At 42.4% G+C, this 19,289-nt stretch overlaps 1 protein-coding gene across 1 annotated transcript in view; it reads right to left on the bottom strand.

Moving 5' to 3' along the window:
- The window catches only part of PTPRG (protein tyrosine phosphatase receptor type G), a 421,778-nt gene that overhangs the window by 10,428 nt on the left and 392,061 nt on the right, over window positions 1-19,289 (bottom strand). The window contains exons 16-25 of the mRNA XM_074913948.1: window positions 10,680-10,776; window positions 8,925-9,007; window positions 8,561-8,695; window positions 8,202-8,336; window positions 7,626-7,798; window positions 6,497-6,632; window positions 6,009-6,155; window positions 4,069-4,162; window positions 2,726-2,802; window positions 2,165-2,293 (exon numbers count right to left, since the gene is read on the bottom strand). Coding sequence (XP_074770049.1) covers window positions 2,165-2,293; window positions 2,726-2,802; window positions 4,069-4,162; window positions 6,009-6,155; window positions 6,497-6,632; window positions 7,626-7,798; window positions 8,202-8,336; window positions 8,561-8,695; window positions 8,925-9,007; window positions 10,680-10,776 — 1,206 coding nt within the window. The remainder of the gene's footprint in view (window positions 1-2,164; window positions 2,294-2,725; window positions 2,803-4,068; window positions 4,163-6,008; window positions 6,156-6,496; window positions 6,633-7,625; window positions 7,799-8,201; window positions 8,337-8,560; window positions 8,696-8,924; window positions 9,008-10,679; window positions 10,777-19,289) is intronic.

Raw genomic sequence — 19,289 nt, 5'->3', positions numbered from 1 at the left:
CTTTAAAAACCATTTCTGTCTAAAGCAAATTTACTATTACAGTAGGCAGTAAGCCTGCCAGATCCTTCCTTTGTGTGTCCAAACAGGTAACATCTGCTTTTTAATTGGTTTCATAGGGAAATGGTTTTCTTAGCTTACTCATACTTAACCTTTATATTGTATCCCAGACTTTATTACCTCCTGCTTACACAGTTTTGCATGAAAGTCAGATTTCTGTTTAGAAAAAAAAAATCACTGACCTTTAAAAATTAATTGCTTATTATTTTTAATTTGTGTTTATTGTGGTCTAATCCAAAACTCAAGGTCTGTGGATCAGGTCTAGGTAAAAGTTGATGGATACTCATGTAGGGCTTGAATTTTTAGGAGCGAGGGGAGGAGTGAGGAGGAAGGAAGAAACCCAAATATTCTTAGCCTTGAAAAAAGCACTGGCTTAGCTTAATGCAAGTTCTTCAGCAAAAGTCCTCTACTGAAGGGATACTGTAAAATCTCAAGTGAGGCTGTGAATGGTGGAAGTTCAGTGCTGAAGTAGCCTGACTGACAGGATGTAGATAACATACTGTCAAAGCTATTCTTTAAAAAATAACTGTGAATTCCTAATTTACTGCAGAGAAAGGAAATGAGGCTCTGTCACCACACACGTGCAAAGCCTGCTTTTCCTCCTGGCTTCAGGGGTCTACTGTCCCTGCAGTGTCAGCACAGAAACTACTCTGGCAGCGTGCACAGCTCTGCACATGCGCCGCTGAACAACCCATGTTTTACTCATGAGAAAACAGGAGCTGTGAACCCACTTCATCCCACTACGGCCATAAAAACGTCTCTGAAACCAGGCTTATTTCTCTGGGCCTGAAGCCTTGATGCACATGAGATGCAAGATACTGTTGAGATTTGGGCCTTAAATGTTTATTCTGAAAATGGGACTTAGGGCCCTAAGCCCTTTGAGTGCCTTGACACTTGTGCCCAGGTGCCAGCAAGCAGCGTAATATCGCTGAACGCCGGGGCAGTGACTGTCCTGCCACGTGACAGGTCCCCATGCAGCAGGTCGCTTGTTATCATCGTCTCATCCTTTGACATCACACATTCAGCACCTCGATGCTGTCTTCAGTCCCGTGCCACCCCTCCCGGCCAGCCCACACACCCACGCCCGACGCTGAGCCGATGCTGCTGCCCAACCTCCAGCCTGGGAACGGTGGAGGTGAAGGGACCAGACATCCTTGCAAGGGATGTGGCTGAGTCCACCCTTCCTCCTTTACCATTTAATCGCTATTTTTCGGCAGAGCAATTTCATGTACTTGTAAAGACAAGATCAACCTCTTCATTTCCACCTGACACACTTTCATTTCATTAGTGCTTTCTGATTCTATCGGATTTCTCTGAACGTTCTTCGCCTTGCAGTCCCTGCAATCCCTTTCATTGCACCCGCACACAGGAAGCATATTGACTGCTGCCTCTTTAGTAGCCCCTCATGGCTGCTATTCTCCTGCTGTAATGAAGGTGGTTTCTCTTCCACTCTCAGCTACAATCATCTATTCACCTCAGTGATGCGTGCATGAAAAACCGAACCATTTAGTTCTTAATCCTTTCAAACGCGCCCTCTTGAGACGTGCTAGTAAATCTGGAAGTAGTGATTAGCACTTCACCTGTGTCTCCTTATTCTCCCTCTGTCTGTCTGTCTCATTATTTACACTTAAATTAACATACATGTTTGCTTTTCACTTTCATCAAAAATAGCATTTGTAACCTTGCACAGCCGTAGTCTTGCATGGTCTGAGTCCTAAGCCCCTGGGTAAACAAGTAACTATCTATTGTCTCCTTCTTCATACTTCTGCTCCTCTCAAAGTCCTCACCCGTGGCTCTGGCCACTCAGCAACCTCAGTGCCTTGCACCCTGCCAGCCCAGCAGCCCTCAGGAGCTTTGCTGCCTGTAAGCACTGGTCCATCCAGCCCAGGATGTCTTTTCCCTGGGGTGAGAGCAAAAACCAGGCCCCACATCTCGGAACTTATCTTTTTGTAATAAGCTTATGGTAAAGTTTGAGATGGTGGCCCAAAAATTGGCTTTTGCTTTCCACCAGAAAATAGCCACAGCATGTAACAAAGTGACCCTAAGCTGGTGCCCACCTGGGGTAAGCGACGGCGGTACCGGGCGGGGAGGGACGTGTTTAACTCACCAGGCTCTGGTTGTCCGGCAGCATGACGATGATCTGTGCATTGTGATCCCAGATCATTCGCCAGAAATCTTTAGTCGTGTGTGGCAGCGGATGCTGGGTTATGATGAACTCGTTACTCCTGTAGTAGCCCTTTCGCAGCAAAACAAACCACACGGTTACTTACTACCTTCAGTACTTTTAAGGCATTAATTTAATCTTTGGGGACACATAATGACCCTATTTCATTTTATTCCACATTTTTTTTTTCCACACAGACTATAATTTTATAACTTCATTTCCATTCTGCAGAGTCCCTGTTGTTTTCATTTACTCTGAATTCTAGTATTTAGTTGACTGTATCTCATGGAAATACACATTCCATCTAAATGCATCTTGTATTTAATTTTTTTAGGCAACGATCTTTAATAAAACACAGTTAATAGCTTTACATTATGGGGAAGGTGTTAAAATCTCATCTGTTAATACACAGCCATTACATACAGAATTAAGACAATTACAGGCATCTGGTATTTAGCACCTTAGAATTGATTTTACTTTGTAATTAGGTGTTGGCTTCCTCACCATGATATAAGAGGCATTAATGTAATCTGTTCCCTTCATTCCAGGCAGTGGTGCCAAGCCCACTCTAGCACGCTCAGCTATAAGATTAAAAAAAAACAGGGGAAAAAAAAAAAAAAAAAAAAGAGATCAAAGTCTGGTCATGGCACAATGCAGAAAGTAAGAATTTCTCAGACGTTAACAAACCAAACAGTGTGCAGCTCCCATCTCCCGCAGGAGCAGGCCAGCACTTTAACTGCGTTAAAGCATTGCCTGCTAACACAGGATATAAAAGAGAATGTTGCACAATATTCCCACAAGGACAAAGTAATTTCAGGAATCAAATTTTACTATAGCAAAGATTTTCACAGCAGGCTGAATTACCAAATAACAGTATATGCAGTGATAACAGGGGATTTCAGGTAATTCTTGACTGTAGTGTTCCATTTGTCTCCAGCAGCACGCAAACCCAGCTGATTTATTTTGTTTTCCCTACCACTCTCTAGCACTACCATCACTCACTCCTCCCAGTTGGAGGGTGAGATAACCTCCAGAGACAAAACCCTTCCCTAACGGGTAATCACCCAGAAGTGTGTGTGTGTTCTTCAGCAGATCTACACTCCTCTGTGTTTGAGGGCTGAGTTCAACAACATCCTCAAAACAGCTGACAGGCTCCTAGTGCCAAACCAAATCACTGCAGCTACGTGACACAAAGTGGAAAGTCGTATAGACTATTTCTGCCCTGTTCACATTTGTTTTTAAGATATATCCCGATGACTTTCCTTTTTATTAACAAGTTTCGTGATGGACAGTATCTGTTCCATTATTACTTTCCGCTAGCTTGGCTATCACCTGCCCTGTATGTCCTGTACTCTGAGTAACAGGATGGGCATGAGGTCGTGCCCATGCAAATTCATACCGCTTGGCAACCACACACAGATTCCATATTAATGCTGTGAAACTGTGGCCTTGGGCACTAAATACCCTTAAATCTGGGGAAGGCTCACACACAGAGTAGAGGCTGAATTACAAACAACTTGTGCCAATCACACTGGGAGATCTCACCTGAGCTGGGAACGGTATCAAAGTAATTCTCTCACTATTGCATAGATTTATCCCCTACCTAATTATTCAAATTCTTAAGCATTTCAAATTAACATTTCACTTGGACAGTCTATCTGGCTGACACTGTAACTATTTTCTTTTGTTCAGTTTCATCAGGGTAATTCTGAAGGACAAGACATCTTGGTCTGAACAAACGATTACATTTCTACTTCTAGTGGCTATGCCTTTTCATGCATAACACCGGGAGAATTCAGTACAAAAAGTTATGCTAGGCAGTAATCAAACCGAAGATGTGATCTTACACGGCACGACTGATGAGTTCCTGTTCTTCTCTTTGTTGCAGTCTTTCTGAGCACTGAAGCATTCCACGTATTTTGCATTACACTGTGTAACCAGCTGAAAGAGAATAAAGTAGTAAGTCAGTCCTCACAGTGCACTAAATGAAGAGAGGAGGTTTCTTTGCCAACTCCTGCAAAGATGCATCCGTAGAAGAATAAACTGCATTGTTAAACTTGTTTAAAGTACTCAAGATGCCAATGGAAATCATCCTTTTCATATAACATGTTTAATGGATAAAAAGATCTCTGCAGCTCTCAGCTTCGAAACATCCTGAAAATTAAGTTCCATCAAAATGTATTTTCACAGAACACTACGTGTAGTTATATTTGAGAATATATTTCAAAGACTTGTAGATATGTTCAGTCAGAAGCAGGTCTCAAGGAAGAAAAGCTAGCAAAATAAAACAACAACAAAACTTTTATGTTTTCTTCTAAAATAAAAGCCAGATCATTCCTGCAGACTGTCTTTTTCTGCCAGGCCTTTAGGGAACCCACCACACCAGCATCTGAGACCTGAGGCCAAGGGTTACATTAGCTGGTCTGCCATGTTCATTCTGGGCTGCTTATGAGGCACAAAGAAAAGTCATGGAGGAAGATTTGTATTAGAATATTCCCCCAGTGTATGGGGAAAGTCTACCAGAAGAAAGAGGGTGAAGGTGGCTTTTTCATCTCCTGTACTAGCCACTCACTACTCAGCATAACTTTACTCTGAGACAGTTGAATGTAAACTACTCTACAAGGGCATAAGCACAAGTTATTTTCTGCCAGCTCTGTAGTAGCAGAAACAAGAGAGAGATTTAATAATTGCTGCTGGTCACGTCCGAGTTTCAAATGCATTCTAAACAAGATAGCACTCAACTCATCTATGTACTGGCATAAGCCCCATTAGAAGTTATGTGGTTTCTAAACGCCTGTGCAATGTTGGCAGAGAAAGTAATTTCTGAAAATGGCACTTGAGTTTTTTTAAATTTTGCCACAAGTCATCAGAAAACATCTTTATACGTATAATTTAGTATTGTTTTTAAAAGTGCAACAGGTTTTTTTTTAATAAGAAATCTTTTTCTCCTGATGCATTTTGTGTGCGTATGTGCACGCTTGCTCTTGTTTCTTTAATTTGTAATTAAGCATCTGGAATGCCTTGAATGATGGGGAAATACTGAGAATTCTCCAACTGAATTCAGAGAAGAGCCTGTTCATGTTTTGAGTAGCTTCACACCTGGTATAATTTAACAGTTTCGGTTCCTTAGGTAGTTTTTAACTGATTGAGTATAGCTGTGAAAACAGATGTCGCATATAATCTTTTATGATACATGGTCTCACAAAGTGTTTTAAAATACGTTCAAATAAAATGCAATCAAAAAATCTTAGGTTTCTAATAGGAGATCTGGGCAAAAAAATTTACTTTGGCCAGGATGAAATCAGCTGTGACATAGCAGGGAAAAGCAGCAAGCATAGTTACGAGCGATGAGAGAGACATGTGGTGTTTCCTAGTCTTACAACATTTTTAATTCTGTATCTACAGTGCTGAAAGACTAGGTGGTGCTAAGAACCTCATTTCATGTCTCTCTCCATATATACGCATGAGTGCCACAGTTTGGAGGAAGACTTCCAGTCAAGCTAACCACAGACTCCGGAACACCCCATCCCCCCTTGGGAACAGGGAGACCAGCAGCACACTCCAAAACCAGCGTCCACGTCCCTCTTCTCACCTCTGACTCGAAGAGGGTTACTGCTGATTAGCAGTGTAGCTAAGACTGTTGAGGACTGAACTTTTCAAGATTCTGTGCTGTGCTAATCAAGTGTTGTGGTTTGGTTCCTTATCTATGACAACTGACAGTGAAGACAGGCCATACAAAAAAGAGTAGGGAAATGAAGTCCCTCTGGATGGCAGCGATAAGCCTTACCTTGAACTGTTTTTCTAGCCGTGTCTTCCCTCCTATGCCAGGTATGAGGATGCTGTTAACATAACTATGCAGCTGGTTTGCAGATACTTCAGTCTCCTTCCCTAGGATGGCTTCCAACAAGGCATCATGAATAAAAATGTACTGCTCCTAGAAAAACAACGGCGTGTCACGTAGGCACTCGGAATAAACTAAACAGCTGGCTTTAGCAGAGGGGTAGAGCACACTAAAGGAAAGGGTGTGCAAAACAAGCCACCCATGCAAATACTGCCAAATCCAGAATAAACATTTACAAGTGTAGCATGTACAACTCTGAGTAAGTCAAAAACAAAATCTGAAGTTTCTGGTCTAGAAAAAGAGACATTCCAGTGCAAAACATGCCTGGTGATATATTCAGTTTTTACAGGGCTGTAACTGAAAAATCCATTTTCCTTCTGATTATAACATAAAAATAAACATGGCTTTAAATTCAACCCCAGTGCAATCTTTACCTCTGTCTGGACGAGGTAGTTGCGCTGTGTCCTGATATGTTTCAGGAAACCCAGGACATTAACTGTGCTTTTGTCTTTTATCTGTTGCAGCATACTGTCTATCACAATGTAGGTACCAGTTCTGCCAACACCAGCACTACAGAAGACAGAAGAGAAACCCACGTAATGCAACCAGACCAAAGTAAATGTTCACAACCACAGAACAGAACTAAGCAAATATTCCTGTTCACAGGCTTGCATTTCCTAGCTAGCCCCAACCATGGAAGTTTCTAAACAAAATATTTTAGTTTTCTGGGAATTTTACCAGGCATATATTTAATGATCTGACGCTTGGCTGTCCTGTCTCCAATGCTGTTGTTCCTGGTGTTGGCTAGAAGAAGCCATTTAGAGATCCACTGTGCCAAACTGCTGCTATCCTGCACAACCAAGGTTGCTCCAAGGCTGTGGGGCTGCCCTGGTCACCTTCAGTCTTGAGGTAAGGCTTAAGCTTCACAGTGGAGCTGCAGTCTTGCTCTGGAACTGCAAGTGGTGCCAGCAGTATGGAAAGGCATAAGGGGCTAGTCCTGCGGAGGCAGGACTCCTTGAAGGGGAGGAGGGCAGTCCTGGGCCCAAGAGAGGGGGTGGAGAGGGGAATTCAGAGCTTCTCAGTTTCTGCTCAGGAAGGAGCAATAACCCCTATCCTCCTCCTCTCTTCACTGTGGTGCCGTACAACCCCCTCACACACAGTGATGAAGACCACGTCCCTCAAGTCATTTAAGGGAAATCCTCTGTTGACTGCAAGTGCTGATGAATGTGAGTGTGGTTCAGTGGCAATCGCATGCCCAGGTGTCCGTGTATTCACACGGTTGGTTGCCAGCAGAGGTGATCCTGCCCTGCCTGTGCACGGAATGAGCAGGCTACAAACAAGCTTCGAGCAAGAAACTGCACAACCACATCAGTGGAATGCTCAGCAGCTCGGTATCATGACACTTTTTTTTTGCTAATGCAGCCGAGAAGGTTTTGTGTTGGACCTGTCTTAAGATGTAGGCAAAGCAAGCGCTCCACGGGGCTGGCACCCTCCTGTGTTAGTAAGTTAAGGTGTTTGTCTTCGCTGCCCTGGGAGATGGGTAGTCAATCACGCCTGTCGTACCTGCAGTGCACCACCACTGGTCCCATGTCCGGCGTTCTGGCTGCGGAGGATCTCCTAACGAAGGTTAGCACGGGCAGAGCGTACTCCGGCACCCCCATGTCAGGCCACTGCGTGTAGTGATACTGAATAACCGTTCTCTCGTTCTGACGCCCTTTGGGGTTTCCTTTCTGACCCTGTGGGCAAAGCGTGCACAGAAAGGAGAGAGAAAGTAGGGAAGAGAGGCTTAGGAAGGTACTCTATCCTACTGGCTTGCTCCGTTGAAAAAGTGCTGGACTCTAACAAAAGAAATCTGCAGCTCTGCCTCCTGCTAGGTGGAGACAGAGTTCAAGGAAAAATACATGTGGGAAGAGGTAATAACAGCAATAACTGTGACACCAAAGCAGCAGTGAACTTGAGAAAAAGAAATACAGGCTAAACCTTTCACCAGGTTCCTTGTAATCCTGGCTTTGCTTACTTATTTCCCATCCACCTGCTACTTCACGTTGCCTGTGCCAATACTGAGTTTTGCTCGTGTGTGCCTTGCATCCTACACAAGCCAGAAAGCATCTGGATGAGAACAGTGAAGGCTTTACTCACCTTTTTCATCTTTGTGTTCCTGACTGTGAAGCGGCGCACAGTGTAGCAGGCATGAATGTTTGTGCTCTTCAGCGTCACGATTATGTTGCCATACTCCTCGCTGTTCTCTGACGGCCAGTACTGATCACATTTTCTCTGAACAAAGACATGGGTGAGTTGGCTAAGGGTTTGAGCTGCTTCTTTATACGTATATTTAGGGCTTTTTAAAAAAATCATGGCTAGCTATGTATCCCTCCTTTATGTTAGTTATGTATTATACATCAATATATATCATCCCAAACGATTTAAAAACAAATTCTGCCCACGTGATTTGGGGAGGTGGTGAGGAGCAACTGCTAACAAACTAGAAAATCTCTTACTCTTCCTTTTTCAACAAGGTTTGTGATCATGACAATGATTCCAGTATTTTGTTCCCAAATCATCCTCCAGAAATCTTCAAAGGTAGACTTTAAAGGTCCCTGGGTAGCAATGTAGGCTTTTGCTTTGTTGTAACCCTTCAAAGAAAACCATAATGCCAAGTGAGATGAAAGCAATATCATGGCAGACATATTAATATTTTAAAGATAACAAAGAAAGGTGCCTTTCTCATTCAGAATAGTGAGGAATTTGTAGCAAAATTATCAGGTGAAGTTGGAAAACACGACCACTTCACAGGTGACAATACTTCCTCCTTGTGGAAGGATTCAAGAGTTAGAGAAGAAAAAAACAATTCAAACAACTTACATCGACATAATTAGCATTAATGTAGTCACTGTGCTTAGAATCTTTTCCTGGTAAAGGCCTTAGCTTCACCCTGCTGTGATCATCTGCAGGATAAAAAAACAGAGCAGAGAAACATTAAGGAAACATGGTGCAGAACCGCAGGTAAACATACCATTCCATAGGTTTTGGAGTAGCACTTATTAATACATGGAAGCAAATGGCCTTGGATTGGAGTCTAGGGGGAGGTGGGAGTACCTGTTCTTGGTCACCTGCTCACGGTAGCAGGCCCTCAGGCTTCACATCCCTTAAAGTACGTGGTTCATGCTGGGACAGCTTCTCTTTAAAGGGCACCGGAGCCTCTGGAGCACGATCTCCAGGATCATCCACATCACACAGTGTAGTGTGACTCAGAGGGCCAGGGCTCCCCACAGGCTGTGCAGCACCGTGTGGAGACACCGGCTCAGCTCTCGCTTGGCTCAGTGTCTGAGCTCATTATCATCCACCCGGTGCTGGGCTCAGACAGCGCTGCTGGCTCTGGGAGCCAAGTGAACGTCCTCACTCCTTCACCACCCCCATCACATCAAGAGAATAGACTTCAGGTCACACTCTCTAGCTCCTCTTTTTGTTCCACCCAAATGCTTGGCTTTTGCTTAAATCAGAAAAAAATTGCAGTCCTTCTCCTGCTGCTGGGCAGCAGCACTGGGACGGGTGGTGCTTCCAACACATGCAGAGATGAGACATGTGGGCTAACTTTAAGCATGAAGAATTAGGTTTCAGCTGCCTTCCTTGAGCACCAGTGCAGAGACAGTTGTTCCTCCAGGGGCAAAAAGAGGACTGGAGTGCCTGCTCCAATTCTCCTCCAATGGTACTCCTCTCTCTGTGCCTAGAGGGGCCAGCCATCTATGTCTAAAATCAGAGTTGGGACAACCTCAATGAATCCCCTCACCCAGGGCCACACAGCAAGTCTTTTACAGTCTGGGAATTGGTCTGCAGTTGGCACCTTGATTACTTCTGAGAATCTGTTAGAGACATGCATTTCCTTCCTATACCGTCAAAAAGATTCAAGATTTATCGCAACATTTATGAACATTCTGAACTTTCTATCAGAGGCTCTCCATCTTTGTTCCTAAACCACAGTGACTGCTGCATCTGCCATTTGTTCCACATTAGAGAATGATACAGAAAAAGTTACTGCATTTCCATCCCAGACCTGCAATAATCGGCATTCTAGAGCAGTGTCCAGATTTGCAGTTCTCAGAGGAATACAGGCAAAGCCTGCGCTGTGCTACAAAGATCACCGTTCGTCCAAGTCGTACACACAGCTGAAGCAGTTTGAAATAGAGCAGATACACTCTGTAAGATTTAGCACCTTTGGGATTATAAGGGAATCCCAGGGATCATCAATAAAACTCTTTGCTCCACCATGCACTTCCCTTAGGCCAGTTTTCAGACATTAGTGGGCAGAAGAGCTCTGATCATCGATTTATCCCAGTTATTCCTCCACAAAATTTCATACCAAACTGATCCTTCTAAAACTACACTCGGACCATCAAACTCCAAAATGTTTTAAAACAAAAGCTGGAGTGAAATCCTGGTCCTAGAGAACTCAAAACGTCCACTGCCTTTAGTAGGGAAATGGTTTTCCAGCTACATTTTCACATGTTTATTAATTACTATGCAATAATGTCACTTGAAGCCACTTGCCTTTTCCAGTCACACACAGACACACTGTGAGAGGAGAGTGCCTTTTTGGGTTGATTCATTGTGCTTACTTACAGGCTAGGATGTTGATGTATCTGTTCTTGTGCTTGTTGTCGGGGTGGTTGGAATGCTCTGCAGTGATGTTCATGTCAGCCGTACAGCGCTGCACTTCCTAGGCATAAAAATTATTCGAATGGAAAATGTGTCAGTTCAAAAAATTTAAACTTTATCTTCTTTTGCAATGCCTTACAGAAACCATGTTTAAAATACTGATGTCTTAATTGCTGTATTGAACACAAAGCCCTCCAGTATTGTCCTGTATGACGTGGTCTGATGAAGCCGAGCCATGTCACTGCTCCCTGGTGTGGTGATGCTCCTCTCCACACACTTGGTGACAGATGCACTTTGGGCACCCTGAAGGGCAAACTGTCCCCTCTGACCAGCAGTCCATCTGTCTCCTGTGATGCTCTGCTCTGTTCCCTCTTGGGAAGGGAAGACAGAGTCCCTCAAAGTCAAGAGTGGCCAGTGCAGTTCAAGAAACTAAGCACAAACCCCACTTCAACAGAAGCCTTTGACCGCTGGACATTTTATCTGCTTATAACCTCTCAAAACAGGGTTTCTGACATTTAACTTTGGCGCTGACCTTTTGCTAGTTCTCTGCAGAGAGATGCCTTTTATAAAATATAAATAAAACAGATCTCTGAAGATAACAGTGAGTGCTTTAAATACCACTGCTTGGACACAGATTAACAGCCCACGATATAGTGAAAAAGATAAAAGGTTGTTTCCACGTATATATACATTTACAGAGCAGAAAGAGGCCAGGTTTGCCAAGGTGTTCATGAAGCTAGAGATGCAGATTTTTGTCTAGTTGAGGCTGCAGGTTAGATACCTATCTCCCATTGACTTTTTTAGGTCTTAATTTACCTCTTACTTACACTGCCCAACAACAGAATACAGAGCTATTGAAACGGGGCAATGGAGGGTCATTTCTCTATTCCCCTGGGCCACACTGTCCTAGAGGGTTACACAGCTCAGACTGCCTTGCAGGCTGAATCACTAAAACTCATGTGCAATACCACCTCTAAGATACATATTTTTTTGGTATCTATTTAACCACAATCTTCCAGAAAAAGCTAAACCTCTTTTTAACACTAGCGTAAATATTCTTAGTTTAAAAACACATTTTTGAAAAATCCATCAATGTTTGGAGTTTACAAAGTTGTGGAAGAAGCTATATTTATTCAAATCTTTTGCAAGTCCCAGAAATCACACCAAACTGAACCAATTTCCCCCAAGGATATATGGAGAAGTGCCAAATTACTTTGTACTTCAGGCTTTAAAAATAACAGTATAGAACCTGCCTGAGAGGGAAAGTCATTAGGAGCTCACAGCTGCTACAAAGATCACAAGCTAAGTGACAGAGAAAAATTATCAAGAGAAATGCTATACAAACAGCAGATGTAACAGAGTTCAGCATTATGCAGACATTTCACAAAGGACTTGCATAGCAATTTTGATATCTTCCCCAGCATTTACATTTTAAAAGTGCAAAGTATACTAAAACCTTGAACATTTTATAGCTTTTATATCCACATGACACTTCCAAATAACAATTGCTTCTCTCTCTCTCTCTCTCCCGCCACCTCCATGGGGAGAAACATACTACATTCAAGGAGATGAGCTGAGCAAAGACAAAAAGGAATCAAGCAAAACTCTCTGCTGGCCCTAATAGAATTTTCATAGTTCTATTTCTATCACAGAAATAAAAAAAACACATTAAAGTGTGCGCTTCTCCTAATTCTGCCTGTCAGCTCCAGTAAGCAAGGGACTTCTGATTACACAATGGGTAGGATCAGTTCAGCCTAAGTCATAACTGGAAAAGCAGCGTTACTTACATGTTAGGTTGATTTAATGTAATTGCATTTTACCATTTTTTGCATTTAGAAATCATGTAACATTACTGCTGTACCACTGTAGGTCAATCCTAAAAAATAACCCCCCTGCTTTTGAAAAGCCTCACATCAATCTCTACATCGCTGCATCACTACAAAATTATTTTTAGAAGTTATTAGCATTGAAACATTTATGCCAAATGCTGTAGAATTTAATACAGATTAATCCAGTAAGGTTCTGTGGAGAATACTCTAAAAAGTTATAGAATTTAATAGGGAATTACCTCCCTACTAAGGAATTTTCTCTGACAGTTTAAATACTACATAGTAAATGTATCATTTTCTATTAAATTCTATAGGATTTTTCCATAAGGGAATTGTTGGTGAGGTTAATCATTTTAATTAACCTTTTTATGTTGATGCTGACTGTTTTCTCAACTGTACGTGTTCCCAGCTGGCCAATATAAAGTTAATAGAAGAGGAAGATTAAGCTAAGATGGTGAAAAACACATAAATGGAAAAGAAGGTCTGACTGTGAGAGCTGATCATCTGAAAATGGCTTTTCTTAACACATAACATTTTAAATGATTTTTAAAACTCTGGAAAGCTGCTATAGTGGTGGATCCCTATGGCTGCACACTGCAAAGCATAGCAAAAGGAGACTGTTCAAGGAAAGCTCCCTGTTGCCAATGCACCTCAACAATTTTTGTCTTTTAAAAAATCAGCGTAGAACAACAGAAAGGCATTTTGGCTTCAGCCCCTCCCCAGTCCAGGACACAACTGATGCTTTGGGATGCTGAGGTTATTCAACGAGGGGTCTGAGAACATCCTCCAGCTCCATGCTGGCCACCGACAATGTTTGGCTGTGCTGCACGGACACATCAGGCTGCGAGCAGACGGTGGTTATCCATGCTCTCTTACCCTCCTAGGTTCATCTTTCTGAATTCTAACAGCAAATTACTAAACCACAGGCTCACCCCACCAGACAGTAAGGCATAAGTTAACATTCCTCTGTTATTAAAGTCAAAGCAGTTGTCTTTCATCAATGCAGAAGATTCTGCAAGACGACAAGACTAGTTGCAGCCTGTTATCTATGCCTCTGTTCAGAGTATTATTTACCCTTTGTCAGAAGAGGACAGCCTGGTGTTAATAAATATCACCCTGGAGAAAGTTCCAAAAAGTCACCATCCTAATTATGTCATTTTACCACTTCTATGTATATTACGTATTGACTTTCCCAGCATTTTCTATTGCTTATGCAGTGAACACCTTGGGATTTCTAAATCTTACTGGCTACCAAGTCTTTCATTTTGCATTTAAAACATCACCATGATGATGTTATTATTATAAGTCAAGTTTGCAGGCAGGTCACCAGGTCAGGTCTGATTCCAGGCTGCTCATTACAGCCTAAACAAACTCCTCTCCAATTAGCACAGAACCGCTATGGCCCCATGGAGTAGGGCAGATAGTGTCCACATCCCCACACCCATAATTCATCCACAAACTTTTCAGCTCTAGAGGCTTTTCTTTGGCTTTCCTTAATCCCACTTAGCCCCTTCCACTGATTTAACGGCGGCTGGCTAGAACACTGCTGTTCTTCGCGTTTAACTTTGCAGAACACATTACTGTCCAAAGATGAATGGATACAGGCTCTTATTCTGTCCTTTCAACTTATCATTGACAACCCAAGAAACCAAAGTACACGGTTTCAATTGACCGTTAGTTACTGTAAAAAGTGTTCTAGTCTATGCTATTATGGCTAATTTACCTTTTAATTATATTGTCCATGCTAATGCTAATTGGAATTTGATACACCCAGGTTTAACGACCCATTTTCATTGCCTTTCTGAAACAAGTTACAGATTAGTTTCTTCTAAACTTCAAAGAATTTCCATTTAAGTGTAAAATCAAACTGCTCCAGCGTCTTGCTGGCAATATAAGGTTCTGAGCAAGAATTTTTGCTACAGTGACTGAGCAGGAACTCAGTCTCTTGATTTGGCCTTATGCAGTGCTGCTGTTGTTTCCCATTACTTGTAGTCTGATGTCCTAGCAGGGGCTGAACTGTGAAAGCCTATGAATAGCAATGAGGAGGAATCATGAACAAAGAAAGGATCCTAATCTGAAGGACTAAATCAGAGAAGAGCCATAACTATGTTTTGATACTATTGTGATATTTTTCAGCATGAAAGCAACTAGTTCATCCACCCCTAAAATAATTTTTGATCTATTATTTTAATCCTAAATTAGAGAATTCCGTGGTAGTGCTCTTGGTGTTTATTTTATCACAGGAAACATGAAGATGGCATACCAACAGAGACAGCAGATAGTATCTGAAGATATCCCACAGGAATAGTGTAGATTTTTGTGATAATTTAGCACTAGCATAAACTCTCTGATGGCACTCAAGAGAGAGGTAAGCTGGGGACAGCCTAGAAAGAAGGGGAAAATAAACAAACCGGAAGGACTCAACAGAGGATTAACAGTGGAGGAATCATGAATAGATAACTAAAAATTCATGTAGATGAATGAAAGAGGGGAGGATGGTGGAGGACTGTTTGCTCGTGGTATCCTGCCCTTTGTTAGGCAGGGAGGTGCCAGAGTCTGACTGAAATGTTGCATTGCTTACGTGGGGCTGTGGCTCCTCTGAGCTGGGCTTCCAGGCAGAAACTTTGGATATGGTTGTGGTACTATGGTTAGTTACAGAAAGCCCAGATATCTGAACTTCTTTTCTTGCTTCTCCTCAACTGTATCTCTTAACTCACAATGCCAGTTTCTTAGGGTAGGTGAAGCAGTGAGATAAGAATCAAGAACTCCAGGAAGACCCTCTTCTGCAGCAATCCTGCCTCCTCCAGCTTCACAGTGCTGCTTCCCTCTGGTTTCAGTACAGCAATGCACAGGGTGAGAATACCTCTAATTATGGCAATTTTGGGCCAGGGTTATAAAACATTTCCCAGTGCAGTAATGTCTGCTAGCAGCATGCTTTTGAAATGGCATCTTTCTACTGCCAAATTCCTTGGTGTAGATGCAGTTATAAGCATGAGTCTGGTGTAAGCTTTGTCTAATCTGTAAGGGATAGCGGTATAACTACACAGTGGTTTTAGTGTCTCAAGAAATGTGCAAAGTGCAGCGTTATCTGTCTTCAATGCAGCCCTTCGCTAGAGAATAACATTCTGAGGTCACTGGTTAAAAAGAGCTACTGACCCCTGCCCTGAGCAGCAGCAACCAAGAGAATAATGTTAGCAAATCCCTGCCACATCGCTGAAGATATAGATTTATGTTATTTTCTTACATTTCAGGACATTTAGAAGAAGGTGCCACTGGAGTAAAAAGATATTTTCAATTTATGTGCTGAGGGAGCTAGACAGCCTGCCTCCAAGTTCAGTGAGCCTGTTCAGACTCCAAATTGGCAATGAATCATTACACTCACACGGCCACGGGCAGGAAAGGTCTGCGGAGATTGCATTCACCCACTCTAATCACTCCCGCAGCAGCACTGACCAACCCACTCCAGAATTAGGGAGGAGGCAAATAAAACTGTCTGATCTCAAAAAATCCAAATACTGCATTATACTATAAAAAGTCACAGTTAGCTTTGGAGATGGAGGGTGATTTCTTGGCTTTGTGTTCGTTTCTTAGAGCAAAAGGACACGACTACTCAAAAACTTACTGTGTTATTCCAGTAATGGGCCAGGGGGGAGGGAGTGAAAAGCTTTACCGTGGGAGGTGGCACTTCACACTCTTTTTGATACAAGAATTTGGAGGGCACATGCCCTATATAGTCAGGCTATCAGGGGAATAGAAGATGACAAATGTGACATCAGTTTTTAAAAGGAGATCCAGAAGGGATTTCAGGCACTACAGCCCACTAAATCTGACTTCTCTGTGGGGCAGACTGCTAGACGCTGTAATAAATAGCAGAGCTAGTGAATGCCTCTAACACACTGTGGACAGGTCCCTGAAGAAGTCTATAGGTAAGAACAGTCAGGAAGAGAATAGCATGCTTAGATTTCCAAAGTGTTTGTGAAAAGGCCTCTCAGAAAATGATACGTAAAAAACTGATCTGTCTTGGAGCAAAAGGAAAACTTGCCTTGTATACTAACAGGTTAGAGGTGGGACTCACCTGCCCAGGAATTGTCAGTGTTCAGATTGCACCAGTGGGACCTTACAGGGACCTAATCTACTCAGAAATGGACCGCAGAGGAGACAAAGTGTGTTTATGATACAAAATTATTCAAGATAATTAGAACAAAAGCTGTTTGTGAAGGCAAGCAGAACAATCTTGCAATACTGAGTGGCTGAGTGATAAAATGGCAAATGAAATTCAATGTTGATAAATGCAAAGTGATGTACTTGGGAAAAACAACCCTAACTATACATACATACTGACAGGTTCCCAATTTGCTATTGCCATTCAGTGATGAGACCTTGGGGTCATAGCTGATAGTTTTCTGGAGGTGTCAGCTGAGTGCTCAGTAGTTGTTAAAAACCAAATAGGATGTTAGGAAGAAGGAAAGTAATAGAAAGCCAAACAGAAAACATCATTGTGCTCCCGCAGAACTCTGCAGTAAACCCACTCATTAAATACTGTGCACAGTTTTGGCCTTCTCATTTTGAAAAGGATATTGTAAAGAAAGAATAAAAAGTACAGAGGGAACAAGTCATCGTAAGTCTAGAATGGCTTCCTCAAACAAACAAAGAGTTTAGACTTCAGTTTTGAAAACAGTTGATTAAGTGGGAATATGAGGGAGGCAGACAGAATCATGTGAGGCATTTAAGTGAACAGGGATGTACTTTGTAATGCAAAAACTAGAAGGCACCAAGAGAAGTTATTAGGTATGAGTTAAAAGCAAAAAGAAGTCTATTACTGTGGAACAAACTGCAGGATTCATTGCCATGGGATGCTTTGGACACCAGAAGTCTAAAAGGGTTCAAGAGGCAAACAGAAATTTATGGAAGAAAGGTCTATCAAAGACTATTAAATATAATGATGCCAAGAAAATCTCTGGCTAGACAAGGAGTAGATATAATCTCTGGCTCAGGAAGCCTCTCAATCTCTGTTCAGTCTTGCCACCAAACCCTGCCCCAGTGCTGCCCTGTAAAAATGCGGTACCTCACCCTGTATGCCACAGCAAGAGGGTGCTGGAGCTGCCTGAAAGCAAGCCAAAAATCCTCCTTGACTTCTTTCAGTATTAGGTTGAACAAATTCCAAGGTAGAATACAAAGGCTGATATCAGAGACCAGCACTGGTGATGCAAGATTGTGAACTTTATTTTAAACAGCTCTTTGTTGTTCAGTATTAAATTGAACCCTATATTTCTAGTTTATATCAAAAATTGAAAATTTATGCGACTCAAAGGAAATCTTAACAATTCTGTATATACAAGAAAGCCCCAGCTATCACCAGACAATAAAGCTGGCTACTTGCACTATGATTATCCAAAGGGAACAAAGATTCATTTTGGATGTGCTTTCCAAGGAAAGATTTGTGAGTTCTAAGTTCTTTTTTCCTCTGCACATAAAACGCTTCCTAAGCACATTCACAAAATATTTAGCTGTAATTACAGCTCATTTTAAGAGGAGGAGGGAGTATTCACACAGTTTACTTTCAAAGGAATCTTCTTCATGCAAAAACCAAGTCAATACAACCCACTGCCAAAAACACAGGAAGAGACCTACACCAAAAACTAACAACAAACAACTGGAGAATGTTTACCTTCTACATCAGGCAGGATATGTCTGTGCCTAGCTTAGTCCTTCTTTTCACAGGTTCTACCATAAACCTCCTGCCACAGAAATTTCTGAAGAAATTTTTGATCCTTTTTTCCTTTCAAAAAATCCCTTGTGCTGGCTATCTTTGGGAAGACTTATTTATTCTGTAGTATTGAGCACATTTTTTTCAGCATCTCCTTGCTATCCTCTTCTCTCTTCCTTTTAGATGTAAAAAGCAGAATTTTTGGTAAAAAGCCTGTATGTCTGCAGAACCTAACACCTCTTTTCAGAAGTTCCCTGGGGCTAAGGCATGATACGGCTGTGGTACTTTCCACCCAAGGTTAGCAGCCCTGTAACACTGGATTTTCTGTTTCAGCTGGAATCCTACTGTTTCTCCCTAAAACATTAACTAAGTCTTCACTGTAGCTGGTAGATGCAATTCCAGCACATACACCCTGCCTGGATCTGACTGGACGCGAGCAGTTAGACCACGAGCCACTTCCAATAGCTACTGTATAAACGTGACCTCAGGCTCCTCTATCCCTCAGCCACTTTCAAAACTGGGAATTGGATCTCTGAGTCAGTTTAGGCACTTGAGAAATGTTCTACATACAGGCTCTGTGAAAAATCCCGGGTTTCACTCTTCTGTCCCATCACTGTGAACCATAAAGAAGAAAGTCAGGCCCATGAGGTGTCAGCAGGGCAGAACATAAGCAACGCAAGGCAGCTGGATGGTTTATCTCAGACACTGATCGTCTTGTTACTATTTCTTCTCCCTGCTCTAGGAGATTTCATTGACTCTTTAGGAAGCTGAGACCTCAGCTCTGAAGAAATACATCTGGAGTAGCTATACTGACTTCAAAGCAGACGCTCCAAATTCTAAGTCAGCACGGAGAATAGAATTTGGCGCGTGCAGTGCAGTCGGAGGAGTTTAACTTCCCTTCAGAGGGGACCCTGGGCTCCCCAGAACAGGACTAATTGGCCAAAGCTATCTCTCCGACTGGCTGCCACGGCGTGGCACTCACAGCAGGGAGCTCCAGGAGGAAGGGAAAAATAAGGCTATTAGAGCAGTGTTTTTCTT

This window comes from Athene noctua, chromosome 10 (assembly GCF_965140245.1).
Source record: "Athene noctua chromosome 10, bAthNoc1.hap1.1, whole genome shotgun sequence".
Lineage (NCBI taxonomy): Eukaryota > Metazoa > Chordata > Aves > Strigiformes > Strigidae > Athene > Athene noctua.
This window is presented reverse-complemented; position numbering and strand designations above follow the sequence as displayed.